This window comes from Aspergillus melleus (assembly GCF_016097325.1).
Source record: "Aspergillus melleus strain CBS 546.65 chromosome Unknown contig8, whole genome shotgun sequence".
NCBI classification, from domain to species: domain Eukaryota; kingdom Fungi; phylum Ascomycota; class Eurotiomycetes; order Eurotiales; family Aspergillaceae; genus Aspergillus; species Aspergillus melleus.
Window position 1 is genome coordinate 1,251,265 of NW_025763377.1, and position 26,884 is coordinate 1,278,148.

The 26,884-nt window shown below is 49.8% G+C and overlaps 9 protein-coding genes across 9 annotated transcripts; 6 read left to right on the forward strand and 3 right to left on the reverse strand.

Annotated features, from left to right (window-relative positions):
- Positions 1-3,323: 3,323 nt before the first annotated feature.
- Positions 3,324-6,059, forward strand: LDX57_012472 (uncharacterized protein). Its single transcript, XM_046094220.1, has 6 exons — positions 3,324-3,588; positions 3,671-3,742; positions 3,833-4,273; positions 4,343-4,552; positions 4,607-4,884; positions 4,974-6,059. Exons 1-6 carry the CDS (start codon positions 3,464-3,466, stop codon positions 5,843-5,845), a joined length of 1,998 nt encoding a protein of 665 aa, XP_045950199.1. The 5' UTR covers positions 3,324-3,463; the 3' UTR covers positions 5,846-6,059.
- A 350-nt stretch (positions 6,060-6,409) lies between these two features.
- Positions 6,410-7,248, forward strand: LDX57_012473 (uncharacterized protein). Its single transcript, XM_046094221.1, has 2 exons — positions 6,410-6,755; positions 6,938-7,248. The coding sequence occupies exons 1-2, from the start codon at positions 6,471-6,473 to the stop codon at positions 7,022-7,024; spliced, it is 372 nt and encodes a 123-aa protein (XP_045950200.1). The 5' UTR covers positions 6,410-6,470; the 3' UTR covers positions 7,025-7,248.
- A 346-nt stretch (positions 7,249-7,594) lies between these two features.
- LDX57_012474 (uncharacterized protein) lies at positions 7,595-7,973 on the forward strand (the record flags this gene model as incomplete). The annotated part of the gene is made up of 2 exons (XM_046094222.1): positions 7,595-7,826; positions 7,927-7,973. The coding sequence occupies 2 exons, from the start codon at positions 7,595-7,597 to the stop codon at positions 7,971-7,973; spliced, it is 279 nt and encodes a 92-aa protein (XP_045950201.1).
- Positions 7,974-9,868: 1,895 nt separating this feature from the next.
- On the forward strand, positions 9,869-10,120 carry LDX57_012475 (uncharacterized protein; the record flags this gene model as incomplete). The annotated part of the gene is made up of 1 exon (XM_046094223.1): positions 9,869-10,120. One exon carries the CDS (start codon positions 9,869-9,871, stop codon positions 10,118-10,120), a length of 252 nt encoding a protein of 83 aa, XP_045950202.1.
- Positions 10,121-11,627: 1,507 nt separating this feature from the next.
- On the forward strand, positions 11,628-13,274 carry LDX57_012476 (uncharacterized protein; the record flags this gene model as incomplete). The annotated part of the gene is made up of 2 exons (XM_046094224.1): positions 11,628-12,531; positions 12,601-13,274. The coding sequence occupies 2 exons, from the start codon at positions 11,628-11,630 to the stop codon at positions 13,272-13,274; spliced, it is 1,578 nt and encodes a 525-aa protein (XP_045950203.1).
- A 5,227-nt stretch (positions 13,275-18,501) lies between these two features.
- Positions 18,502-19,053, forward strand: LDX57_012477 (gamma-glutamylcyclotransferase family protein; the record flags this gene model as incomplete). Its single annotated transcript, XM_046094225.1, has 1 exon — positions 18,502-19,053. The coding sequence occupies one exon, from the start codon at positions 18,502-18,504 to the stop codon at positions 19,051-19,053; it is 552 nt and encodes a 183-aa protein (XP_045950204.1).
- A 98-nt stretch (positions 19,054-19,151) lies between these two features.
- Positions 19,152-20,450, reverse strand: LDX57_012478 (gelsolin family protein; the record flags this gene model as incomplete). The annotated part of the gene is made up of 1 exon (XM_046094226.1): positions 19,152-20,450. One exon carries the CDS (start codon positions 20,448-20,450, stop codon positions 19,152-19,154), a length of 1,299 nt encoding a protein of 432 aa, XP_045950205.1.
- A 107-nt stretch (positions 20,451-20,557) lies between these two features.
- On the reverse strand, positions 20,558-22,573 carry LDX57_012479 (Zn(II)2Cys6 transcription factor domain-containing protein; the record flags this gene model as incomplete). Its single annotated transcript, XM_046094227.1, has 3 exons — positions 20,558-20,989; positions 21,051-22,345; positions 22,426-22,573. 3 exons carry the CDS (start codon positions 22,571-22,573, stop codon positions 20,558-20,560), a joined length of 1,875 nt encoding a protein of 624 aa, XP_045950206.1.
- A 2,905-nt stretch (positions 22,574-25,478) lies between these two features.
- LDX57_012480 (aldo/keto reductase family protein) lies at positions 25,479-26,525 on the reverse strand (the record flags this gene model as incomplete). The annotated part of the gene is made up of 2 exons (XM_046094228.1): positions 25,479-26,413; positions 26,468-26,525. The coding sequence occupies 2 exons, from the start codon at positions 26,523-26,525 to the stop codon at positions 25,479-25,481; spliced, it is 993 nt and encodes a 330-aa protein (XP_045950207.1).
- Positions 26,526-26,884: the final 359 nt, after the last annotated feature.

The window sequence follows — 26,884 nt, forward strand, 5'->3', positions numbered from 1 at the left end:
CTACGCTGGTTAGACGATATCAAACTGTTGCCGATAACCTGTAGATACAGGTAACTGGCTGGCAACCGGTCTTACGACTGGGCTTACGTGCTAGTGCCAGACATGGGGAAATATAGCGCATGCATGCGGGCGGGTAAAATGCCTGAGGTTCAAAAGTATCAAGTCATAGCTCTTTGATATATGCAACACTATTCAAGACTTCTTCCTGCCTCAACCCATCGTCAACACAATAGAAGGACCCAGACATCCAGATCATTCATTATTTACTTACTTGTGATCACTGATCACCGAGGTGGATTTTACCCACTGTAGTATCCATCTAGTAAGTACACCCCCCGGCTTCCCAGTTCTACTGTGCAGCCATCCGCAACAATCAATCTGAGGGCCGTCAGTCCATATTCGAATTACTATTACATATGGATTTATTCCGATTGTAATGTAAATATAGTGTCTGATACTGCATGTCCAATTACAGTCAACTTCAGGTTATATCGTGACTGACTTTTCCACGCTGCGATTCGCAGAATTCCGAAATGCAGGCCAGAAGGTGTATATATGTACGGGACTCTGGAACCTGATATATAGCATTTGAAAGCTTTGTGCATGAACTTATCACAAGATCATCACACCCACTGATCAATCTTCAAAATGCATAGGTAGCTCGAGCAGACTACATTTCCAAAAAGAATAAATCGATATCCAAACAGACTGGAGGGAAGAAGCTGTGGCTCCTGCGCATTCTAGGCGCGTTTAGTGCGAGACAACAATCGAATTGTTGAGTTTTTGCGCCGTCGCACCGTGGAATTGGTATCCAATGAAACAGGTGCCAGAGGAACCCTACGGCTGATCCCGGGAGATGGAGCTGTCAAGATGAAGCCCTGGCATCTGGGTCGGTGGTTTAACGTGGGGTGAAGATGTGAATGGGTACATCTTTATTCTATATATATGCGGAGATTTTACATTTTGGTGACTTCCAACTTCAAGATACACAATAAGGCCACGTCGGCCTATCGGTGATGAATTCACGTGCTGTTGCATTTTTCTACTGTGTAGACCTTAATCTGTATTTATAATCCACCGAAAAGGATACTGCAACCTCCTTACCGAGCGACTAGCAAAAAGAATATTTTCGCAGTTGTGATACTCCTGATTCTCGTATATTATACATTATTAATAGACCAACTCATCAATTCATCAGCAATCCGTTAGCGGACACAGCCGACCTCAGTCGTCAGCCAAGGGCGCACAAAGAAGAGGAGTAAAAAAGCAAAGTGATGAAGCAGCGCCCAAACAGGGCGAGGGGGAAACGGGAGAGTTGGCTAAAGGCAGCGCTAGCAGGGATGGCGAGACTTTAGTGCGCAGCCCGCGTCGTCGCCAAGTCGGACTGGCAGGGGTGTGTCCGTGTCCGTGTCCACCTCCTTCTCCGAGATCCTTCGAATCCTTTGGCTTGACTAGTATCAACATAATTTAATAAACGAACGGGGGGGTTTCGGGCTAATTATTCTGGGGAATTTGGATGCATCTGCCTCTCAGAATGAGGAGATTGTCAACATTTGAACGCCGAAAGTATCGGTTGCGATCGTCGTGCAGGGAAGAAATGGTAGGCAAAGGCGGGATATATCGTTAGGTTGTGGCCACTACGGAGTACGAGATTAACGAGTTCTACACGGTGTACATAGCAAGCATACCTGCCCCCAACACACAAAAACCGTGTTGGTAGCATAGGACGTCTTACTGGTCAACTCTTTTTGATAGAAAGCGTGTCGCTGGAATGAGGGGACAGGCCCAAACGCGAGCGCTAGTAATCAAGTCCTATGCCTCGACTTCCACGGCATGCCAAAATGAGATCTGCGCGACCCCGTCCCCGACCCCGACCCCGAACAAGTCATTATAAGATATCATGCCAACGGTCCCAACGGTCATCCAAGATCCACCGACAGGATGGACGGCGAGGAAGCACGGTCCTATCCACCCAAGACGATGGGATCTTCCGTCTCCGTCCATAACATGTCTTCTCAAATAGACTTATGGGTCGTTGCAGCTTGGTGTACGGCATGATTCGCTCGAGTTCCAACGCAAGGGGACAAGGAATCCACGATCACGATCGTACGGGGCCCAACGCATCTCCGCGTCCGGGCCGTTCCGTTGGCCAACGCTGGTTCTGCTCTTTCAGTCTTTCAGGGACGGGCTTCGTGATGATTTCAATTTGGGGGCCGTTGAGGAGGAGGATGTTCGTTGAGATGGGGAGGTTGAATGCTTATATGGCGCGAATGGCGGACAAGGAACCGAGGTCGCTCAGTCCAACACACGCGGTGGCGGCAACGAAGAGCCGTCGAATGGCTTGGACACTAAGATGATAACTAGCGCTGGTTAAGACATGTAAAACAAGATATCAATAGAGACTTTTGATGAAGAATTAACTGCTCCATCATTGGCGGGGAAACCCTCCGTCCAGCAACCGACGCGCCGGTGAGATCGTATTGCCAGGATGACCGACCTGGACCGATACCTGCGTTCATCTGACCATCCCTGCCCTGTCATCCCTACACAGTAAGGTTCAATAAAAGCTGGCCATGACGACGCCTTGAATGTGGTCAAGCGCCGGCAGGATCAGCTGAGTCGGTCGCCGGATAATTTCCGCGAAACCAACCGACAGGGAGGCGGGACAATTTTCGATCAGACTGAATGAAAAGAATCGGGCGTTTGAGCGATGATGAGCATGATCTTCATCATCCAGACGTCCCAAGATGGCACGTGGGAGACAATCTGCAGGATCCCAAGAAGCCGTTGAAGCCGACCAGGACCGGGGGATTCCCTGCAGCTGAAGAATCGAAAATTGCCGTGCCAAGACCTGCTCATCCGTGGCGCCCGTATTTTGCATTTTTGGAAAGGGAAACCTTGACGAGACAGATTGACTTTTTTTCGTTGCCTTCTGCCTTCTGCTCCATTTTCAGTCTTTCGGTCTTTCGGCAGTCTGTGACAGGATCAGTAGCCGTGTGGCCCCCATTTCCTTCCCCCCCCTCTCTGACCCTCTCTGAGGAAGTGGAAGTTTCGCACTCAAAATAACTAAAACTAAAATAACTAACTAATCAGGGATCGGACCACCGCAGAGATGCAACCAAAATGGTGGAGACTGAATTAACGCACCCTTTTTACTCTTTAGGCTTTTTAGGGCGCCTGAATGACCGGGATTTCCATCCTCTGGAATTTCTGCTCACTGCTCAAGTTGTACTCACTACTTCTTACTAGGAACTCAATAGGAAAATCATAGGAAAATAACTCCTGCGCCTAGTCTCCTATTCCTAGTTTCTCTGATCCTCCACCCCCCCACCCAACTCGCCCTCACACGGACTCGGCTGTCCGCTTGTCCGCCGCTCCATATAAACTTCTTGCCTACCTGCATCGCGGCCTCTCCTGTCCGCGTCCTTGTCCGGCTCCAGCCACGTGGAATGGACCTCCTTTGATGATGGTGATATCGGCTTCAAGTTCGCCAGCCTCGTCAAGCCAGGCTCTGGTGAAGACCTGCGAGACTTGTGTTCGTGCGAAGATTCGCTGCTTGCGCACTCCCGGTTCGCCGGTTTGCGACCGGTTAGTAGTCCTCCCTCCGTCGCGGTTGTACGCTGCCTCCCTGAAGGCATCATGGGAACTGACATCGAGATTCCTGCCTCAGTTGTCGACGATTGAATAAGGACTGTTACTTCCGTCCTGCCCGCTCCCGCTATAATCCTGCGAAAAGAGAAACGTAAGGCGATCCTTCTTCCCCACTCCAACAGTTCGCAACCCCGCCAGAAGAACAGATGAGCTGATACGGTCCATCTTCTCCCGGTTATAGACGCATCGAAGCCCTCGAAGGAAAGGTCAACCAGCTTCTAGGCCAAATACACAATGAATCCCAAGCCGGATCGAGTCCCAGCTTGGACGGTGACACCACGCCGCGGGGGGAATCCGGAGAGTCGACACGAGTGTCGCAGGATGTGATCTCCAGAGAGATCATCACTTTCGACCATGCCGCTTCTCTCCTGGACGGCTTTCGTCGAACCATGATGCCGCACTTCCCATTCGTTATCATCCCCGAGAAAATGACGCTACAAGAGTTGCGCGAACAGAAACCTTTCTTACTGCTGGCGGTTCTTACGGTTTCCCTGTATCAGAACCTCTCACTGCGACGCATATTCATGGATGAGTTTCGGACAGCGGTAAGAGAACGGATGCTGTTCGGATTGGTAGAGTCACCGTTCGAACTTCTGCAGGGATTGCTTGTTAGTCTCGGATGGTAGGTCCTCTCTCACTTTGATTCCCGGGATACTCTTCTCAAGTGAGATCGATTAATGGATCACCGTAGGTCCCAATATCTATACCAACCGCGCCAGTTCACGACTTACTTCCATCTGGCGTTGAGTATAGTCGTTGATATGTGGCTCGATCGACCCCCAGAACTACGAAGCTGCTCTCGATCAGAGTTCGGGCCCCACCAAATGTCCCCGTCGCATATGGCAGCGGTTGCGCGGGATGAAAAGAGAGCAGTCATCGGATGTTTCGTGATCTCGTCATGGTATGTGATCGACGCTGCTAACGCACATGCCGTCTGCTAACGACACCCCCACAGCGTCTCGATCATCATGCAGAAACGGTGCACCTTCCCTTGGACTCCCCACATCGAGCGATTCGCCATGGAATTGGCACAAGATCCCGAGTATCCAAGCGACCAATTTACCATTCATCTCGTGCGGCTTCAGCATGTTCTTGAGAGAATTGACGAAATGTCGGTTGGTCATCCGCCAGGCATGCAAGGCCGGGTTGCAGAAATCGAACGTCACATCTATAACTTTCGACAAGAGATGGAAGACTTCAAGGCCCAGCTATCGTATACAAGGACGAATTGCCGTAAGTAGACTTTCATCACCCGCACTACTCTGAAAATATATGCCCCATTCGGGCCACAAGCATTGACAACCTATCTAACGTCCGTACAGTCATAATTAGCATGCAACTCCACACCTTGGAGTTGTACCTGACCCAAGTCAGTCTGTTTGACAAATTTCATCCCATATCATCCTACAACTATCCTTCCCCGACAACCTCCAATCCAGATGCACCGCCATCTTTCCATCCTCGACGACAAAGGGAGCCTTCAATGCTCCCTACGTCTATGCCATTCCGAATTGACTCGCTCTGCCGCGGGCTCATTGCCGCAGAACGTTACTTCGATTCCGTCTTGACTTGGCCCGTCGGCGTGGAGCATAACACCAGCTACATGCAGTGGGTCCAGATCGGGTTTATTCTCGCCATCTCCGCAAAAATAGCGGTCGCGGCGTCAGACCCGTGTTTCTATCGAAACGAGCGGGTTGGACCACTGTGCGATGCACTCAACATGCCCGTGGTTCTTCACAACTGCAGGAGGCGCATGCAGGCGCTGTCCAGTTACGGCATGGACGAATCAGGCGAGCCAGATGTATACTACCACTACGATCAATGGTTGCGACATATCCACGAATGGTTCGATCGGAATTATTGTCTGGCGCAGCCGGATGGCCTTCCGGCACAGGCCCGAGTTCCATCCTCTGTCCCATCGTCTGTCCCTTGTTCTGTCCCTTCGTCTGTACCTCCGTCTGTGCCTTCGTCTGTGCCTTCGTCCGTTCCTGCTCCTGCCCCTGCTCCTGTCCAGATGCCTCCGGCAAACCCGCAGGCCACCATGCACGTGACGCCGTACTTCTCTCCGCAATCGCGCGACGGAAGTCAGATCTCGGTGGACAACACAGGGCTCTCATGGCTGGACACCTATCAAGATGCAACCACGGAAGAAATCATGAATGGATGGATGGCGTTATCGGCGGTACCACTATAAATAGGTTGAGAGGGTTATTTTTGGTTTTGGGTTGGAGCTCGGAGGTTTCTTTTTTTGGTTTCAAAATGTGGTATATTCATGATGTAATTGATTTGGGTTCAGGTTATATATCTATATATATTGGATTTCTTGTGCATATTAATACAAGGCACTTTGAACACGCCGTCCCTTTCGCTATACCAACTACGCTATTATAACTGAACCTTGAATCAATGTAACAGCTTTGCACGCCGTTCATTTAACCTGAAACCCGCCTCTACCCGTCAAGTAAGGCGGAGCATTGCATCAGGCTGGTTTTCATCTTCCATTTAGAACATGACCACTGAGATCCCTGTATAATTCTGGTCTCGACGGCCACCTTTCGAAGACAACCGCGCAAAGCGGGCTTAGTTCTCTACTACGCCTCTATTACCACCTTCAACTATATACCCTGGTCATGTCTCCCCAAATATCATCGACTTATAAATAACCATGGTTGGAAAGTCGTATAGGGAATTTCGGTTCGTATATATTCGAGCAGAACCTCGCTCTTCGCTTTCTCCTTTTTCTTTCCTCATCCATCCTTATTCCCACTGACTCACCTCACTTACCTGCCTATCGCATTCCTTGCTCCTCGGTCATCAGCATGAAGCTTCTGCTCTTTCTTATTCCATTCGCAATTCTCTCCGTGACACTCACCCTGCCCGAAGAAGCGGGTGAAGCTGACTCGGAAACCACCGACAACCTCTCCTTAGATTACATCATCAAGACCAACGACAGCTTCCTCAACCTCGACCTTACACCCGCAAAAGAGCCTCTCGGGAACGCTCCCCGAGGTGAATGTGGCTCTCATCTACAATTGTGCTTCGGGGACAGAGTAGGACGCTTTATAACGGATGTGGAGCCAGTTGATTGCCACGAGGATTATCCGGTAAGTTACTTGTTTTCTTTTTATCTCCCCCCTCTCGCAGCTTTGGTTGATTGTATGTCGAGCTTATGTGCCCCCATCCCTTTCTTTTGTTTTCTCTCGCCTTCTCTTGCCCTCTAGTGCGGTGCTCGTTGAACCTTGTGGGCGTGGCCTGTTACTAATAGGTACCTATTTCGAACCGATAGTGTCAGGAGTCGGGAGACCCTTGTTGGGTTCATGTAGGGGAGAATGGACGTTGGGCTAGTTGCAGCACAAAGTATGTTGAGGATTGAAGTCTCGAGCGAATTAGTGGTGACTGAGTTGAATGGGGACGATTTTCACAGTTACAGTTCATTTGGTTGTTTCCATATACATTCAAGGGTGACAATGATTATATGCTGTATATTTTTCTATTTTGGGTGTGACGCCATAGAAGTATACCGAACCTGCTAGTCTGAGATCCTAGTTATTCAAGCCCAAGAGAACCACAGACTTTTAGCGAACTTCCAGCATACCCTCACTCGTGATCTGAAATAGAACAAAGTGGAGCCTTCGATATCTCCATCAACGTATGACATGCATCTCTTTGACTCACGCGACCTATCACAGCAGATTAACCGGGAATATCCTGCAATTCCATTGTCACGACCGGGCACTATCCATTGCTTCTCAGCTATCTCGGCCATGCATATGGGTGATGTAAATGTAAATCATGTCGTACAATCGGTGTATTCTTTCTCACTTCTTCATACTCAACATCCCAGCCCATTTTCATTCTTTTTATCACTATCATCTTATCTCTTCTTACGTAGTGACTGCAATTTTGATATTTTTCTGCAAAGAAAGAGCAGATCTTTGCCACAATGAAATTCCTTCTTTACTTCTTCTTTCTCATTTCTCTCCTCTTTTTGGCATCCACTCTCCAGGTTGAGACCGAGACTGAAGACAAGCTCGAGAACATCGCGCCCATCGACGAGCCCAGTCTGCCTGACAACATGATCACTCCCGACTTCGACGATGATTATGACAGCCAGCAGGACGTGGATCCCAACGCCGAGCCCAACAGTATCGAACCACGCAAGTGTGTCGGAGTAGGTCAACCAAGCCTGATCAAGTCCGGCACCTATCTCCCCCCCTTTCCCAAGATAGACAAATCTACCGTACAACAGATCAATCTGTTAATAATGAGAACTAGCGCTGCCGCAGCAATACCAACGACTGTGTCTGGAAATGCTCGGATGATTGGAGCAGGGTCGTCAAGCCTTGTCATGAGTATCGCCCTGTATGTATATCATCTCCTCCCTGCTCGTTTAGTTTCTGCCTGAGAGACTACCGTCATCCATATATTTTATATCAAAAGTGCTAATACACATGCTGCGATAATAGTGTAGCCGCGATCGTCGCCACTGCCATGTCCTGGCGAATTCGAACGACTGGGCGATTTGCAGGTAGATACTGGGCGGGATCTTCTTACCTATCTACCTACTTGCTGGCTCGGCTGGGTTCGGTTTCTTATCTTTCTACATTTTTCGTGAGCGGTGGACTAAGGGAGGAGACGAGTCCAGCATTCACATCGGGAAGAAGGCGATGGACCTATCCATCTGAGCTTCAGCATGAGGCAGAGAGGAGTATCTCAAACGACATGGCATATTGTTAGATAGACATATCTTCATAGTGCATTCGTATGGGATATACCTACCGATGATCAGATGTCGTGAAAATATGCACGCCAGATTATGCATGGGTACCTATGCTACGTATCGTACTCTTTTTTTCTACACATCCTTTTTGTCAATAGCCCAAGGTCCATCATTCGTGCCAATTGTTTGATCTTGTCTAGTCGTGAGGGATAACCCTCCGTCCGACTTAATTATAGCAGCAGCAGCTGTTTGATCGACAGGGGATGCACCAGAGTACCAGCTTACAAAACCAATGATCTCAAATCCGGTATCTTCTGTTATGTAAATCTGCTGTTGAGATCTGATCTAGACCTTTGCCGAAACAACTTAAACCACACTTATCCGAGCCTCGGAAGAACGGTGGGTCGTAGACCCAGTGTCGGTTCACATGCTGTAGAACTTTCTCCGACTGAGGATCCTGTCGTGCGTTGAGTTCGGGTATGTGATGTGATAAATAGTGGCAGTCTTGCTTGGTATGGAGGTTTCCAGAGGCCAGTCTGGGAGGCAGATGGGTACTGGGATCAGATTATGGGTTCTATTAGTTCCGTGGATGCGGTATGTTCATGCAGTTTGTATTGAACTTGCTTGCTCATAATGTGCATATCGGATTGTTGGTAAGGTGGTGGAGTCGGGGTTGTCCGCCTTTCTGGTAAATCCTCGGGCCGGTCTATCCCTATCCACAGAGACGGTTCAACATTCCGATAGCAACGAGCTACCAAAATAAAACACCTACTTCTTAGGAGAAGCAAAAGATAGCCTGCCTGGGAGTGAGACAGGGAAACCCCAAGATCGACAAAGCTCTGACCAAGCCCCGCCCCAGAAGTTGGATCAACATGTGAACCGCGCCCTATCCAGCATCTCTATCTTGAGGCTTGACTCAGTGAAACGGACTCGGGGTCTCCTTAACCAACCAACCATTTCACCTCGAATCTTATCTAGAAACAGTCCCTCCATTAAGATGTAAACCCAATGCTCAAACCACCGCCTATCACTCCGTGTTTCACCACTATCAATTAAGCTCCCGCCCTATCGGCCCAAATTTGGGACGTCTCAAAATTCAACCTCTTTCCACGGATTTTGGAGCGTCAATCCCTTCCTGTTCCTTTCCGTCGGCCGAAGAGGCGCGAACAGATGGTTGAATTGCGTAGATCGGAATCAGGATATCGTGCTCCGGAGCTTGGTCCCGGGATGGGGAATGTGCATGTGTCTCGGAGGACATGGACAAAGCAAGACGAAAGAGGTATATAAAGGTCGTTGATATCCAGCAAGAACTGTCTTTTTTTTTTCTTCATCTCATCACAATCCTAGCTCTCTTCTCTCCAGTCCAAGTCCAAGTCTTTCGTTGAACCTTCCTTCGTTTTCTTTCTTCTCAAGTACGTACAAAGTTCCCTCCACTATCAACATCAAGTCCAACAAACCAAACTAACCACCCAAAACCATTCCAAAGCCACCACCAAGATGCAACTCATCACCTTCTCCGCCCTCGCAACCGCCTTCCTGGCTGTCTTCGCGGCCGCGAACCCCGTCGAGCTCGAGAAGAAGGAAGCCGACCCGGCCTACTACCGCGAGGCCGAGGAGTACTGGCGCCGTCCCGAGTACTACCGCCCCGTGCACTACGGCCCTGCTCCCGGCGCTGGTATCGGCATCGGTGCTAACGCTGATGCCGCTGCTGATGCGCACCTCGGTGTTGGTATTGGCGCTGGTCGTTAAATCCCTTTTTTTCTCTAGTGGAGTTTGACTCTTAGTCAGTCTCGGAGATAGTGAGGTATGTGATGTTTTACTTCTATCTGGGTGCATTGTGGTTTGGGCTTGTAACTGATGGCTAACTACTGTGGATGGGATAGGGCTAGCATCGATTTATTGGACGTGTTTTTGCCCCGAGGGCGCTTTGGTTGTTTGGCGGTTCGGTTCGGTCTGTGGGCTTGAGGTCTACTTATCGACTGACTGACCTACAGCCTGGTCATTCCTTTACTTGATTTTGAACTTGATGATTTATCTGACTTGGTTGATCTGGTTACTGGGGAAGAAGGATGGAGGAGGAGGAGGAGGAGGAGGAGGAGGAGGAGGTTTAATGTTTGCTTATATATGCCCTAGAAAGGACTGGACTCCTTAGACTATAATATTTTGACAATATATAATCTATTTGGGTCGGACATGTGCTCTTTACTCTCCTTATCCATAAGTTTCTTCCTAAACAAACCAACGAAAATTCAATGAAGACAGGCCCAGGTTATTAGCCTGTGCCCTGGTACGGCACGCACAGGAATTGATTGCTGCCTGGCGTTAATCGTCAACTACGAGAACTGAAATCCGGCATTGGTCCAACTCCAGATAGCCGTCAACTTTCGGTATTCAGACGCGTTGAATAGTTAACGGCGGATGCAATGCCACGCACAAGCAAACAAAAACCTATTTAGTCCGTGAAGACTTGCAATCGGTCAAGCATCCTTGCGTCAGGTCGAAACGGCATTGTCGCCCCCAGACTAAAGGGCACATCGGAAATCACATTACGACACAGTCCTGACATCCAGAGTATAACCGTAACCAAGTCGCCCATTCGATCTCACCACCCGCGTCAATAACCCGCATCCTCGGTCAAACCCATTCTGAACGTAAGCCGGTGAGATTCCGGCAAAACACCCCCTCAAAGACCGAGACAAGATCCCAAGCCCTTGCCAAGGGTCGGTGAATTCCGAATATCCCCAGGGTAACCCTTGCATGTCATCGACCCGTCCAGCCAGCCGTCCTCCTTTTCATACCCCATCGGCTAATGATGACACTCTAGTGACCGTATTCCTCGGTGAGAGAAATCCGGCAGTGGGAGGTATTCTGACCAAACGCAGACAAGTGGCATTCCCTCGCTCTTGGCACCCTGGAGGTCCAATGGGCGTCGAGGAAGGGTTGGACAAGGTTGACACCCCATGGGGTTTCCCCGCATTGATCGACAACTGGATCCGGGGAGATTTGCTCGATCTGATGAGTTGGGTAAAGAACGGCGAGATGCTGTTTTGTTCGGTTGTATTGGACTGTCTTGAGTCTATCTGTAGTGAGGGTTGGGTTTGCTTGGTGTTTGGGAAAGAGTATATATACGGGGGTGTGGGCCTAGTGGAAATTAGCATGAGGATTTGTTCCAGTTGTGAGATCTACTCTCTTCTGATATCCCTTTCGTTCTTGTTTGGAGACGTTATTATCTATCCTGTGAGAAATTGAATACGCGATGGACCAACAAACCCACGACGACCGCGACAGCGACGACAAACCGCGATCAGAATGCCACATCGAAGTCCTCAAGCCCGACCTGTCCAACGGGACAGACGAAACCGAGAACATGGGCACCGGTCGGTTCATATGGCTCGTTGCCTCGACCGCCTCCATCGGCGGCATGTTATTCGGGTACGACACGGGCATCATCTCCGCCGTCTTGGTCTACCTGCACGACGACTTGGGCCATGGCCTGTCGCCTAGCGAGAAGGAGATGATCACGGCCCTGTGCTCAGCCGGGGCATTCGTCGGGGCCATCATCGCCGGACTGATCGCCGATCGATTCGGTCGTAAGGATACCATCTACGTCGGGTGTTTCCTGTTCACCGTCGGCGCGATCCTCCAGGCAGCGGCGTACTCCTTGGCGCAGATGGCCGTGGGAAGATTGATCGTCGGGTTCGGAGTCGGATCAGCGGCGATGATTGTGCCGATGTATATTGCGGAACTGGCGCCGACGAAGCATCGTGGCCGGATGATCGGGTTGAACAATGTGAGTATCACGGGCGGACAGGTGATCAGTTATGCGATCGGCGCTGCGTTTGCCAACGTGGACCATGGATGGCGATACATGGTTGGACTGGGAGGCCTTCCGAGTCTGATATTAGCCGCTTGCCTTCCCTTTTGTCCGGAGTCACCTCGCCAATTGATATACCATGACCGACACGAGGAGGCAAGACACGTCCTGCAGCGCATTTTCAAACATGCCACGCCGGAGCAAGTCGGCGTGAAGGTCCGCTTGATCGAAGATGCAGTCCGGGAGGCTCGATCGTACAACGAGGGACGCAGTCGTCTGCAAATGATCAAGCAGCTGCATACCAATCCGGCGTATTTCCGGGCGTTGGTATGCGCCTGTGGATTAAGTACGTTATCTGTCCGCATTTGACTCCGCATATTTAGGTAGGATACTCTTGCTGACTATTCTATCGCAGTGGTGATCTCGCAAATGTCCGGATTCAACACGCTCATGTACTACTCCTCAACGCTATTCGCGCTGGTCGGGTTCGCCAACCCCGTGGCCGTCGGGCTCGTCGTCTCCGGCACGAACCTCCTCATGACCTTCGTGAACATGATGGTCGTTGACCCCTGGGGACGACGACGCGTCCTCGTTTCCACAGCCTGGGGGATGTCCGCCTCCCTCGTCGCGACAGCAGTGGCCTTCAAATCCATCCCCGTGGACACCGAGACGCTCGAGCTCCGCGAGACGCAAGTCCAGACACCCGCAATCGTGGTCCTCGTATTCATCATCCTCTTCGTAATCTTCTACGGCGTCTCAGTCGGGAACACGGCGTGGATGAGCGCCGATTTCTTCGCCATGGAGGTCCGCGCCATGGGAACCATGTATATGTCGTGTTGCTGCTGGGGCGCGAACCTGATCGTCTCGTCGACCTTCCTGACCATGATGAAGTCAATTACCCCGTCCGGGGCGTTTGGGTTCTACGCGGCGCTGTGTGGCGTGGGATGGGTGGCCATTGTGCTGTTTTATCCGGAGGTGTCAGGGCTGAATTTGGAGGAGATTGGGGAGGTGTTTGGGCATGGCTTTGGGGTAAAATATGCGAGGGATCTGAGGAAGAGGCGGAAGATGGCTGTGCAGGAGGGTTCATGAACAGCATGGCTACGGTTAGGGCTTACTTGTATGGATTGCTTAGAATGGAGGTTTCGGTAGATCTGTGACCTTTCTTTGCCATTAACTCGATAGAGCCATTCTACACGTAGACCGTCTCTGTGAATACTTAGCCCTTATCCTTTTGCAAACATGCTGCCCGGAATTGGTGAATAATGAACATCATTTTCATAGTAGTGAAGGACACCCCTCAAGCTGTCACTGCAATGCATATTACACAGGCTTCCCTAAGACCGTATACCCCTACTTAGACTTTATCCTTTCTTCTCTATCTTTCCCCATACGACGAAGGGTTCTAATTTGAACTCTCATCAGAGTCCACAACATCAGTTATTCATGGTAGACAAGCTACTAAATGATCAAACCCTGTTCTTCGATCTATGAGTGCATTGAACGCATAGAGCGCAAACACTTCAGATGGGCATCAGAGGCCTGGAGCATCCTGTTCGTCAGTTTCGTTATTTCATCGATTCCTCATTCCAGAACTAAACCTTCCCTAGCGACGCAAAAGGGAGCAATGAGGCAATTTATACCATCAACTAGCACAAGGATAGCCCATGGTGCTACCAATACTTCCATTTCTCGGAGAGAAACTGGAAACGCATGCAAACACCTGCCGTAGCTGCCCCTGCTCATGGTGGCGGTTATCACGGTGACAAAATACCATACAAAAAGATCAAAAGCGACGGAAATCCAAGCAACTGAGGAATTTATTGTTCTTGCCTCTTCGTCGTCGGTGCTTTCGTGTCTAACAGCACACATCACAAAGACTGTGGAAGATCGTATTTCCATCGTCCAACAAACAGCAACGACAGCTATAGAGGTGGAACAGCAAGAGGACCAATAAAGGCGCTCATGTCAGCCCAAGGTAAGTGGTGGAGGAACTGAAATGTTGTCGACATACTAACATCATAGCAGGTCTCAATCGAGTCTCGTTGTTCATGAAGCAGAGATACGAAACAGCTCTTCAAGGCATAGCCAGCCGCCAATGCTCCTCATGAGACTGGAAACCTAGAGGGACCGAACTCTCCAAACGGCAACTTTTAAAATGACCCGTCGAGTTTTCCAACACGAGGTTAGCAAGATTAAGGCTAGCTAGTTCACAGTAACAGCAAACTAGCAACAGCAAGTGGACAAGTAGAGAGATAAGAAGGACGTCCATCATGCAGATGAAAGCCTAGCAGCCACAGACTCATTATGCCGGCTGTGGCTGGTAGACTTATTCGGGGATATGGAGTGCCCATCATTACAGGTTTTTAGGCCTGAAAGTCCAAGATCCAGTCCAGATATTTGCTGCTATACGGGGTTCTCTGTCAGAAGATTGACCAAGTTGTGTTATCAGAAGAACAAGCTGGGAGCAAGATATTCCCACCCACCAAAGTGACTCGACTTCACCCGAATTGGTTATTATTGTTTCGACATACTTGTAACATTGATCGACATTGCAGCAAGATAAGTCCACACTGGAAGTCGAATCCAGGCTGTTGTCGTAACCAAATATTTGGGCTGTGTTCGCCGCGCACGCCCCGATTTATCGTTGGATCCCCTCCCGCGCCAACGGGCACTCCTCATAATATGTGGGACAGATAGGTTCCGCCTGTTGCGACAGCTGAGAACTGGGCTTTTAAAAGGTTTGTCGAGAAGCATCATGCCTGGTTTGCTTAGGCTACAAGAAGCAAGCTTGTTGCGGTTCCGGGGTTGCCACCATGGACAGGGGACCAACCCTTGTCAGCCCGCGAGACACGGTGGGCTCTCGCACCGATCGTTCGCCTGGTACCTTTTTGTGGGTTTGCGAATCCGCAGCAGTTCGTGGCGCGGAACTAGCGATGAAAAGTCAAAAGAAAGGGGAATATGCGAACCATTTCAACCTTGTTTGTTCGGAAGTCGACATGCGGGCAGGGTCCTCTTTCGATTCTCTGAACGAAACACGTCCTTTTAACATAGGACAAGAATATTTAAATATTCTAGAGAGAAGATAGGCCATGCGACCAAAAGCAGGATCGAAGGGATTGAGTATTTTGACCATTATCAAAATGGCGCAATCAGAGTTTTCTCTATGTACTTGAAATCTCTCAAGACACTACAAACTAAATGGACGCTCTACCTCCGGGAGAGATGTAACTGGAGCCTGTGTGAGAAATCATGATACCTGCTCATGATGCAATGGAATAAGAGAGCGTGAAGATCATGCCGCCTGGACCATATGCCGAAAACCCAATGATGCATAGCTTTCAAAGGCAGAGGTACAGCCAATATACGTCCTTCAAAGTGCGAAAAAGGACCTAGAAGGCGAGTGTGTTTGGAAGTTCATGACAGCAGGCTCGACGAAGAACCTGCTAATAGCAAATATGTTCCCAAACCATCGTCATAGCGACGCTGCATTTCAAGCAATACTACAATTCACAATCGGAACCACATCATTCGGCGCATTAACGATGAACATCACGCTGGTTTCCCTATCGACGCTGATGGACCGAAACTCTGACGATCCGACAGCCAGGCAAACCGTTGCTTTCATGCTTAATTTCACGTCAGATTGCACAGAAATGCGAAGAGCAATACTGGCAGAAGACATTGGAGTACCTACATACTCGATTGGGCTAAGCGAGGGTATAAGCACCACCGTTTGCAAAGTGGGTTTTGCTTATTTTTCTTCCTTTCTTCCTTCGGGCCGTCGAGTTTTATCAATTTCTTTCTGTCGAAATGGTGCCTAAATCACAGGGAATGCGGAATGCACGTTGTGGTACAGTCATACTTGGCGCACGGACACGCACCTTATTGCTGTTGAAGCTAGTCAACCAAAGTAAATGCCACATGGAACAGCACAATTACTCGGATATATGTGGAGCAGACTTCCTGTGTGTGCGTGTGTTTGCTTCGGCTATATGGCTCCAAATATCGACGACACTTGTGTCCAAGGCCGAATCAACTGGATTGATAGGATAAGCGCCTAGTACAGCCTGTGAGCATTCGTCACAAGGACAGCTGCCTTTTTCTAAAGCACTCGCAAATCAACCTCCAGTTACGACTACATATAGAGTTGAGACACTACTTTTAGGCAAGAGCAAGGCGTAATAGCCAAGGGCTGGTGACTTTGTTAATTATCAGGAAGGTTTCTGGACTCCAATCCTCGCTATACTATGCGCCGGCACGAATCTTCAATTCTTTATCTTTGAATCTGTATATCTTCATCATATACACTCCTGAATGGGTAGATGGCCTTGCTATAGCGCATAGCAAACCAGAAAATCCTGCGACAAGGACTGGGAAAGCTAGTCGTGTCAAATTGAAGCGGCGAGCAATGTTGGCTAGTTCAGCATTGACACGAAACACTCGATATGAACGACCTACACACAACCCGGTCTTAGGAATTGAAACAGGCTTTACAGAGAGGTGATAACCTGGTGCATACCCTCAAAGATTGCTTAGGAATAATAACCGACGAAGAAGCAAGATGGGAATAAATCAACGAAGTGGGACAGGGCACACAGTAGAGAGGCGGTAGACGAAGCCTCAACGAGGTGCATCGAATCTCTCAAAGCTATCGACGATTACAAAATCATAAGAACACAAAGAATGAAGATCTGCGGAAATTGATTAACGGTATAAAAAGGAAATGGGAAAACCATCCGGAAGATAAAGCTCGAAGATTGGGAAAGAGTGAGAGAGAAGGTTCATCAACCAGATCATAAGAACTTGAACGTACCAAGTCCAGCCTACAGACGCGTCTTTTGAACGAATAAAGATTCTAAAAAATGACCAGGTGGATCAGATAATTGATTGTAAAGTGCCGAACTGATCAAAGAGTTCAACTTGTTGAAATCGGTTTGCCACCAAAAAGGCAAATCTTGTGAACGAGCCCAGTTAGTTGCTGAGCACGAAAATAAAACACTAGCATGTGCAGACAAATCTCCATATAATGTTAAGAACAAAAACCTACCACCGCCCAAAGGTCGACTGTGCGGTTTATGAGTAGCGAAGTTGATGGGGAATCTGCTCATGGAAAGCACCGCTCCACGACTTTAATCTCAATGGCACCCTCAGAATCACCAGGATTGTGAGAGAGACATGATCTTCGAGTCGAAAGTAAGTCCGGAGAAAAAGGCATTGTTGTTGTTCAGGGTGTTTATCTTCTCTGCGGAGAAGAGCTGGCTAAGCGAATCCTATGGCTACTGAGCAGGATGCCTGTGCAGTATACACTTATCTTATAGTATAAATTCGCCATCATGTTCTGTATGCCGACTACGTTTTGGTTGTAGGTCACGCAGTATTGATCTAGTTGTTTCGATTGCGAGCGTCGACCACGTTCCTAAAACACTGACCTAAGGGGTTTGAAGAAAACATTCTACGGCGTGATTGCCATGACAAATGTTTTTAATTTCCCATAGCAAACACATTTGCCTCTTTTTGGCACCAGTGCGAAGTATCATTTCTATCAGAAATTTGCCGTCGAGGTTGGAAAGCGTATTATCTACCTCCTTGCAGCCATCAGCATCCAACGTGGATGCAATGAACAGTTTTTGCGATCCTGTTCAAGCACCCAATGGCAATTTATGAATTGGTGCAGCTTTCAGACTGTGAATTTCACGGTCAACTTCGAGCTCAACACTGCCACCTAATGTTCTAAGGGGACAAGTTTCGATAGCCTTCGTGCCAAACGTGCCATTATGGTGCGCAACGTTAGAGCATCCTCAAAGGAGTACCGTTGCTTTAAGCATGGCAAATTCTCTACAGCGAAAGGGTGATTCTGTGTTGTCCTATAGTGAGTTCACTGTGCTAATGGAATTGAGGTTCAATTTCGTATCAATCGAATCTATGTCTGATGCTTTCCAGCCGCCGCTCGCAGGTAAGGATTATGGTTGGGGAAATACTCCGTTGGACTGGGCAAAACCTGGGGAGCGGTGGGATTTGATCTGCTTGTGTTTTTAGTTAGAGTATTAAGCGACTGTGGAACTTGGTAGTTGAACAACTGAGATTGATATAGAGATTCTACACACATTTGTTTACAGCCTATACTTCGCTAAATAAATGACGTCATTATCTATCTGGCGCCGATAGATACATTTAGGCAGCAAGCGCCGTCATTCTTTATTAACATGTCGACCTTCTCTTTCCTATATCATAAAATAAGATCTCTGTCTCTCATTCAAACCGTTCTCCGCTCTTTATCTTAACATAATCTTAATCAACCCGACCTATCAAACCCTCAATGTCCCACAAAACCCAGAACCAAGAAGCCCAAGACCAACATGAAGCTTCGCAGCCCAAAGAGCAACTGACCCCCTACGAAGTAATGCTATCGTCAGCACCGCCCGACTATCTGACCAACATCGAGGAAGACAGCCGCGAATTGCCGCCAGAATACCCAGTGTACTACTTCTTCTACGGCACGCTGACCACCCCCTCAACTCTGCAAAGAATCATCGACTCGCCCGACGAGCCGGAGCTTCGGAAGTCTGAGCTCGTAGGCTACGCACTGGCCAAATGGGGTGACTATCCGGCGTTGATCGATGGCGAGCAAGGACAGGTCGTCTCCGGGTCGGCGTATCTTGTCAAGAGCCAAGACGAGGCTGATAAACTGGCGTACTATGAGACGAATGCGTATAGGGTCGCATACTGTTATATTGACTTTACGGATGGAAATGAGCCAACAGGAGCGATGGGGCGGGTATTCATGTATGCCGGAGATGCGAAAGCCTTGTTGGAACAGAGATTTGATCGGAAATTATGGGAGTTGCAAATGGGAATGAAGCTAAGATGAACGTCTTCCTGGTTTACGCTGGGCTTAGATCTTATTTGCATCATATGAAAACATTCTTATATTCGTCCAATATTCCAGTGTATATCCACCCAACAAGTTTATACGGCGATCGCCTTCATAAACGCCGGACTTTCACGTCCTTGTGTAACCTTCGCAATAGGCGTGAAATGAGCTTCGGAGCCCTCCTGGGTCTCCTGTAGCCAGCGAACATATGACTGCGCGACCTTGAGCCACAGCGCTTTTTCATTAGCACTGGCCCCCAAACCCTGCCACACCCAGATTCTATTCCCAGCGTCATACAAAAAGACGTCGTTTTCATCCAGATCCGAGGGTTTGATCTGATTCCCTTCCTTGACTAGATCGAAAGATAGCTTGCCGGAGGCGTCGCTGAGACGGAAGAGCTTCCGGGGACTAGTGTTGCTGTCGGCCGGCGCTCGCTTGGTCGAGGACGAGAAAGGTCGCGGGGACTGGAAAGATAATTGCGTGACCTCTTTTCCACCCAGTAGGTCGACGATGACCTTCGATCGGGCTTCGAGTTGAGAGAGAACCTCAACGTCGACGTGCTTGGCCAGGGTGAGATCGTGCACCACTTGGGCCGCCTTGCCCTTTTCCATGGGGCTGCAGCTCTTGCCCTGCCAGACCCAGATTTTGTCGCCCTTGTCTAGGACGAAGACGTCGCTGTCGTCCAGGCTCTCCCAGGTGGGCTCAACCTCGTAAACAATCAGGGAGTCGATGCGGCCTACGCCGGGATGCTTGAAGATGCGCAGCAGCGTGGTGACCTCTTCCTTGGGTGCCTCCTCGACGTGAGTGAAGCCTGAGCGCACGCCGCCGGACCGGATAGAGATGCGGCGGAAGAGCGATGTGAATTCCTCGGAGGGATGTTGTTGAACCTCACGGTGCTGGGTCGCCTCGCCGTGCAGAAATTCATCCAGCTCGACGGTCTTGTATGCGGCGGTGCCGGCCTCGTCCTGGGTGGTTTTGCTGCCGAGCCAGAAGAAAATGTCGTGGCCTAGCTTGTCGTCTCCAAGCTTATATGAGTGCAAAACGATGTAGCTGTCGCCGTCGTAGAACTCGCCCGCACGCTCCTTGGGCCATGGCACAACTTCGAAATTCTCGATGCGCCAGATCAGCAGCCCCGGCTCCTGCCCCACCTTGCCGTTGTTCCAGGCGGGCTCTGAGGCGGCCGAGTTGTATTTGACCTGGTGGTCGAGATCGGATCCTATCAGTTCGACATTGCTGTCTTTGATGTCGTATTCCTTGGGGTGGACTAATCCTTCGTGGGGAGGCATGTTGAGTTGAATGTTGTATGCTTGTATGTTTGTATGTTCGGACTTCGGCGATGTTTTGGGGCTGAGGCTGTTTCTATTAAAAGCGGCCGATGACGCAGGGACGATCATGTGATCTCAGATCCATCGGGCAAACCTTCATCCGCCACAGTGGAGATGGAGAGTTGCTCCAATTCCTAAAAATACCCCAAATTTCAGGGGTTGCCGTTTGTCCGGCTCTAGAGCGCACTCCTCGGGGGCATAATGATTGCGGACGCCAGGATCATGCGCGTCACAGGCAACAACGATGATACGTCGACTTGACGTCTCTCCACGGCCTGCCTCAGCTGCTGCAGAGTCCGTGGCCTAGCAGTCGGATCGCCCTCCGAGCCTAGTGTTTCGGCGCGAGCCATGAACCACTCCTCGGTGCTGCAGGCTCGCCACATGCGCTCAGGGGCCGGTAAGGGAATCCCGAGGATCAGGTCGTCCCCAAGCGGTTCGAAATAGTTCTCGTTCAGTTGCCGCGCTTTAGACTCTAGAATGTTGATGATGTGGACAAAAAACATATTCCGGCGTAGGGATTCCATGAACTTCCACCGATCCCAGTCATTTTCATCTTCGTGGTGGACGTACAGCGTTTTAGCATGCAGAACGGACAGGTGTCGGGTCATCTTATTTTGTCAATTCAGCTGAACATCTCTTATCCGCATGGGAATGAAAAATCAAACGTACCTTAAGAAGGAACGAGCTATGCAATTCTGCCTCCTTCTCGAATTCTCCTCGTCGCCGATCCTCGTCCTCGACATCGGCCAGCAGCTTCTTATGGGCTGCCGGTACAAATGTGTCTCCGAACAAGCCCATGATCTGATAAATACAGACTGCATGCAGGGCCGCCAGACACGGCTCAGGGGTGTCAGTGTAGCTGTGGAATTTGCGCACCAGCTTTTCGCGCTCCTCGTTAATCATTCGATTGACGAACCCGAAACTGGAACCCGCGCAGCTGGCATATGCGCCCACGCAGGCCAGCGCGTTGGCCATAGGTTCTGCCATTCCGCCTAAGGAACAGCGATACAAGCGGTGATGTACGAATGGGGACCAGAATTCCCGATCCAGCACGAGTCCAGGGTACTCTCGAAGATTGCCTAGCATATCCTGGCAGAGGCTGCTTGCGTCGGTACGAATGTCCGGTCCCATTCCAATCTTGAATGAGTGCGCGAAAACAAGATGGGCCGGGCTATAAAGGCGAGTGGTCAATTTTGCCGACATTGAAGATTCTCCGTCCGTGGAACTGTCACGCCACGATGTATTCGAGGGTGAAGACGATCCCAATGACCCTGTCAGGGTAGGTGGGCTGATCACTTCTTTTTCGGGAATGAATCCATGTTGCTGCGTAGCTGACGGATGTCCTGAACTGGAACGCCCATCAGACGGTGGATCAGCGGACGACAAGGGCCCGCGGTGTAGAGAACCCATGTTGCTGAGGAAATCGCTCCCGTTCGACTGGAAATCCGACAGATCTGGAATGGCATCGGTCGATGGCAAGGATGCAATACCCGTTGCATTGGTGGAAGACAATAATTCTTCGGTCAATGCAGGGTCTATAAATTGCAAATTCGAAAAGTCGCAGTCATTCCACATAGGGGCAGTTAACGGATCACCAGAAGCGAACATAGGTGCTGAGAGATCTTGAGGATGGCCGGCCTGCAGAACCTGGGACTGAGCATGAGTAGTGGTCGGCAAGACATCCATCATGCTCATAGCATCAGATGGCTCATTTATCCCACCGAGTTCTGCCAGCTGTGGCTGACCTGTCATCATTCGCTCTTCCTGGCCAGCAATCCGCGCTGAAAATGGAGATTGGGGATACTGGCATGGAATTCTAAGCTGAGCGCAGCGCAGGCAAGAAGGACGAGATAAAGAGCAACGAATTTTCTTCTTCGCGCAGGTATCGCAGGATTTCCGCTTGGATTTGCGTTCCTGGCCCGCTTTGGTGATGCATCGTCGTCGGTGACGATCTCGTAGGTCAGCTTCAAATTGTTAGTCCTGTTATCTCAGAACACCAGTAGGCCTATTAAGGCATACTGGGTTCAAATCGAAGAGTGCATACGTCGGGTGTAGGACTTTTTGCAAATCTCACAGCGGAGATCCATATCCAAGGGTTGCTTGTCAGAGGGCGATTCCTTGATTTCGGTCTCATTTTTGTCGCCTGTCTGCAAGTCCAACTGGGTTGATTCCGGTCCTAAATCGACCGACATGGCAGTATGAAGTAGGATGTAAGTAATAATTTGGGGCAAATACCATCCGTGCTGGTGGATGAGGTAGGTTCCCGGTAGTCAAATGGCCAGTGTGTCTGTAGCAACGCTTTCTGGGGTTCCAGTGGCAGACAACAGCACGTGAATTCGGGGCAGTGGGAAAGAATCCCTAAACTGACAGGGATAGAGTGATTTCCGACCAATTGGCGAGAAAGTTTTGGTTAGCCTTGGAGCCCAGTCCGAAAATAGGACAGCGCGGTGGTTCGTTGACGCGAGAGGACTCCGTACGGAGCGAACTAAAGTCGTATATTTCTGGCCCCCACCGTTACAAAGCCGTTGGTGTACTTGCGATTATGAGATGGCAATAATTCACCAAAGATCTTTCATTTCGAAAACTCTTCAGTATGCAGTGCGAGCTCCGCGATCCAACCCATATCGCATACAGAAGAGCGACATTTGGCATCTCTTTCGGTAGAAATCCATCACTCAAACTTACGTTGGGAAGAACGAACCGACTTTGGCCCAGCGAGTCGAAGTAGCGCCCGGATACCAGTCGTGTCTTGGCCCAATCGTTTAGTTTCAATCTTCCAGAATCAGGCCCTGGCATGAGCTTCAGGGCCCGTCTTTTTCTGTTCCCTTGCATATTGAATCTGAAGGACGTTTTCTTTCGCTCATTCTGGAGGTTGTGAGCAGCGCGATGCAATGACATGCATACATTGGCGCTCAGTAGTGTGGGTTGGACTCCGAAACAGCGAGAAAAATCGGACCCTGGTTGTCTTCTTCGCAGGTCTCACTGAGTAGTGGGTGCTGGGCAGGGGCAATCGTGATCCCCACTCAAGGCCAACAAACTCCGAGGGCTGTCTCGGCTGTCTAGTGTTCTTGTCCAGACACGAGAACGGAGTAGACTGCTATACAGTGTAGACAGCCCTGAGAACCCAGTCAAGTAGCATGCAACCTTCCCTCAGAAATCTCATAATATCCGTACTGTGTTGGGGGTAGAAAGTCGTATGGGAAGTGTGAAGAACGACTGACAAATGGCTCCCATGAGACCATGACCAATTGACCTGCATCCTTCGCGATCGAAAATGAGCGCCGGGTCTATTGTCACCACTAAGCTTGCAGCCCTTCTTGAAGATATGATTTGACCCATACTTACATCGGGACAGTGTGCAATTCACTCGGTCTTCTTTGGATGCCAAGATCTCAGTCCTCAACGGTCGCCGATTCTCATCGCCCACCGGGGAATTGGGCAGATATTTTCGAGGACCATTGAAATTCCAGCATGAAATTATTCAGGGGAACAAAGAAACAAAGATGAATGAATTCAATGGAAGGATGAATAGCGAAGGAAAGAAGTGGTTGGGGATGAAAGGGTTCGGCAGGCGAAGGCACGGAGGAAGCTGGCTCGGACTTGGGTGGTCGCTCGCCTTCCCGTCCATCTTCCGCCGTGCCATCCATCCCCGTCGGAGCATTTTGGCACACCGTAGTTGTCCCGGTTGATCAACATTGATCGTTTTGAACAACTCAATTGGTCCGGAGTCTTCCCTCTTCGTCATGGAACTCCGTTTCACGTGGCTTGGCCTCGGAGTTCAAACGTCGGGATCCACGTTCAGACGAGTATAAATTCTGGAATAGACTGCAGGTTCACGTCGCGATCTATGCGATTCCTATACCAAGTTTCAAAATATATCCCAATGTGGCTCAGCTACGCCCGTGTCAAAGACCTAAGGCTCGGTATTTCGTTCTCTCTTATCTCTACGGTCTATTATATTTACCTCAACATCAACCATCATCGGACCCCTGTTGTCGCCCAACCGGCAACCGGTGCCCCTCGTCTTCGTCTTCTTCCCCATCGTCATTTGGGTCGTGAGACCCGGCCTCCACAATATCACAATGGCTGTCGCCGGGTCCTCCTTCGCATTCACGGTCGTCTAGGCCGCTGATGTCGCCTTCACGACAGGCTGGCGGGTCTGATTCCCACCAATATTACGAACAACAAGCCCACCAACCCTTCTTTGAACTCCCCGATCCATATCCTTGGACCGACATGTCTTCGCCTGACTCCTCTACGCCTCCTTCCACAGGTGATTTCTCGTTCCGTGTCCATGGCTCATCTCCTGATTCGATCTTCGCCGACTCGGCTCTGCTGGGCTGGGAATATGCTACCAATGGGTGCTCTCATCCATTATTCCCACCGGCTGGAGGGATATTCCCTGATCCAAAGGTAGCGTCAACGGGACACTATACAACCATGGGCGTCTCCGGATTTCCCAGCCCCAGCCCATCCAGTGCACACTCATCTACATCAACTATTGGTGTTCCATCTCCGCCAGCAAATATGTGTCCAAAAGAATCCACTAGACGGGTAGCCAAACGCCAGATGAACACCATGGCGGCTCGTCGGTATAGACAGCGACGGCTTGATCGTATGAACGAATTGGAGGCCGAATTGGAGGCTGTCAAGCGGGAACGGGAGGAGTGGCGAGTCAAAGCTTCAAAGTTGGAGGGCGAGGCATCTGCGCTGAAAAGATTGTTGGAGTCGCAGAAGATAAAGAGGGAGACCTGAATGGGTTGTTCAATGAAATATAACTATTTGTCTAGGACACTATGAATGATTGTACAGTATCGAAAACATCTCATTTAGAATGTCATTGCCCCTTCTCAAGTCGCTGAATTAATACATCTTCTCCCTGTCAGTCCATAACGCTAGACATCACATAGCTATTCACTACGGATCTTGGGCTGATGGAAGAGAGAAACTAAATTCCGTTAAGTGGGATTCGATACTACTAGATAACATAAGAACTTATGTGATCTGATGGTAATTTCGTACCGAGTCTAAATATGTCTCATAATCGCATGATGGCGCTATTCATTTCTTTGACATAAAGCTCGCAAAAAGACTCAATCAATGCCAGTACGGGGGCACGACACCTCTCACGCAAGACCATGCATCTTCCACCGCTCGAACAACATCATCCGGCAAGGGCCCCTTCTCCAAATCAACCAAATTACTCTCTAAATGCTTCACGCTGCTCGCACCCACAATTATCGCATCATCAAACTCCCGCCTCAGTAAGGAATGGTGCTTCAACCACCTCAATGCAACCTCTGCGACAGTTAGCCCATGCTTTCCAGCCGCTGCTGAAATAGCCTCCACCCCATCAAAGTACGCATCGTTCCAATATCTCTTCTGATGCACCGCCCCCTGCAGAATCTTCGGGTCAAATCGCGATCCGGCCTCGAACTCCGTTTGATGTCGCGTGTATCGACCTGTTAGAAACCCACCGGCCAGCGGTTGGAACGCATATAGCGAGATTTCATATTTGCGGAGACATGGAATCAGCTCTGGCTCAATGCTGCGTTGCAAGGCGTGATAGACACCCTGGTAGACCGTTGGCTTAATCCAACCGTTCGCGTTACAGATCTCGCAGATCTGCGCGACTTCCCAGGCCATGTAGTTACTGAGGCCGAAACGATTGAAGTAGCCTTCTTGGTGGAGCCTGTTAACTTCACGGAGGGTTTCAATAAAGGGCGTGTTCCGGTCTGGACCGTGCAGGTAAAACAGGTCAATCTTGTCTGCTTTCAAGGCTGAAAGGCTCTTGAGGAGCCCGTGTCGGAGATCGTCGGGTTGATGCGTGTAGCTCTCCGCGACAGTGCTGGGGTACAGCTTTGTGGCCATCACTAGTCCGCGCTTTTGCCATTCAGCTGCGGCCAGGATTTCCTCGGATGATCCGGCGCCATAGATGCGCGCCGTATCGATCTCATTGTGGCCGTGACTCTCGAAGACGTTGAGAATCTCTGCTGCGTCTTGGGTGTCGTGGACGCGGGCACCAAGTGTATCTAATAGCGATGTCAGAGGCGTTGCCCTAATTAAAAGGTGTTAATTGAGGTTACCTGGCTTGCCCAATGTCATGGCGCCAAATACGACTTTGAGGTCATTGTTGTTCGTCATGGTTTTGTGGGTGGATGGGAAGTAGGAAATTCTTGTACAGGGGTAGATTATAGACTTGTTCAATTATGGTAATGAAGGGCAACATACCGACCTGTTCTGGCTTTATATAGTGCACGGAAAAGAATATCCAATCTGACATTTACGTAGTGTTCATGGGAGTAGGCGTCGGTTATTTCCGAAGGCTTGATGTGGTCGGTGGCAACCCGGCAATACCGGCGTTAACGATGCCGGCGTGAGATCTCGTCAGCTTCGAGCCGTTTTGCCGGTTGATGTAGCTACACCTGAGGAGATGAATTAATTACAGAAGGGTTGCTCTTACATGACTAAATTTGATGATTCAGCTTGTCCGGAAATATACA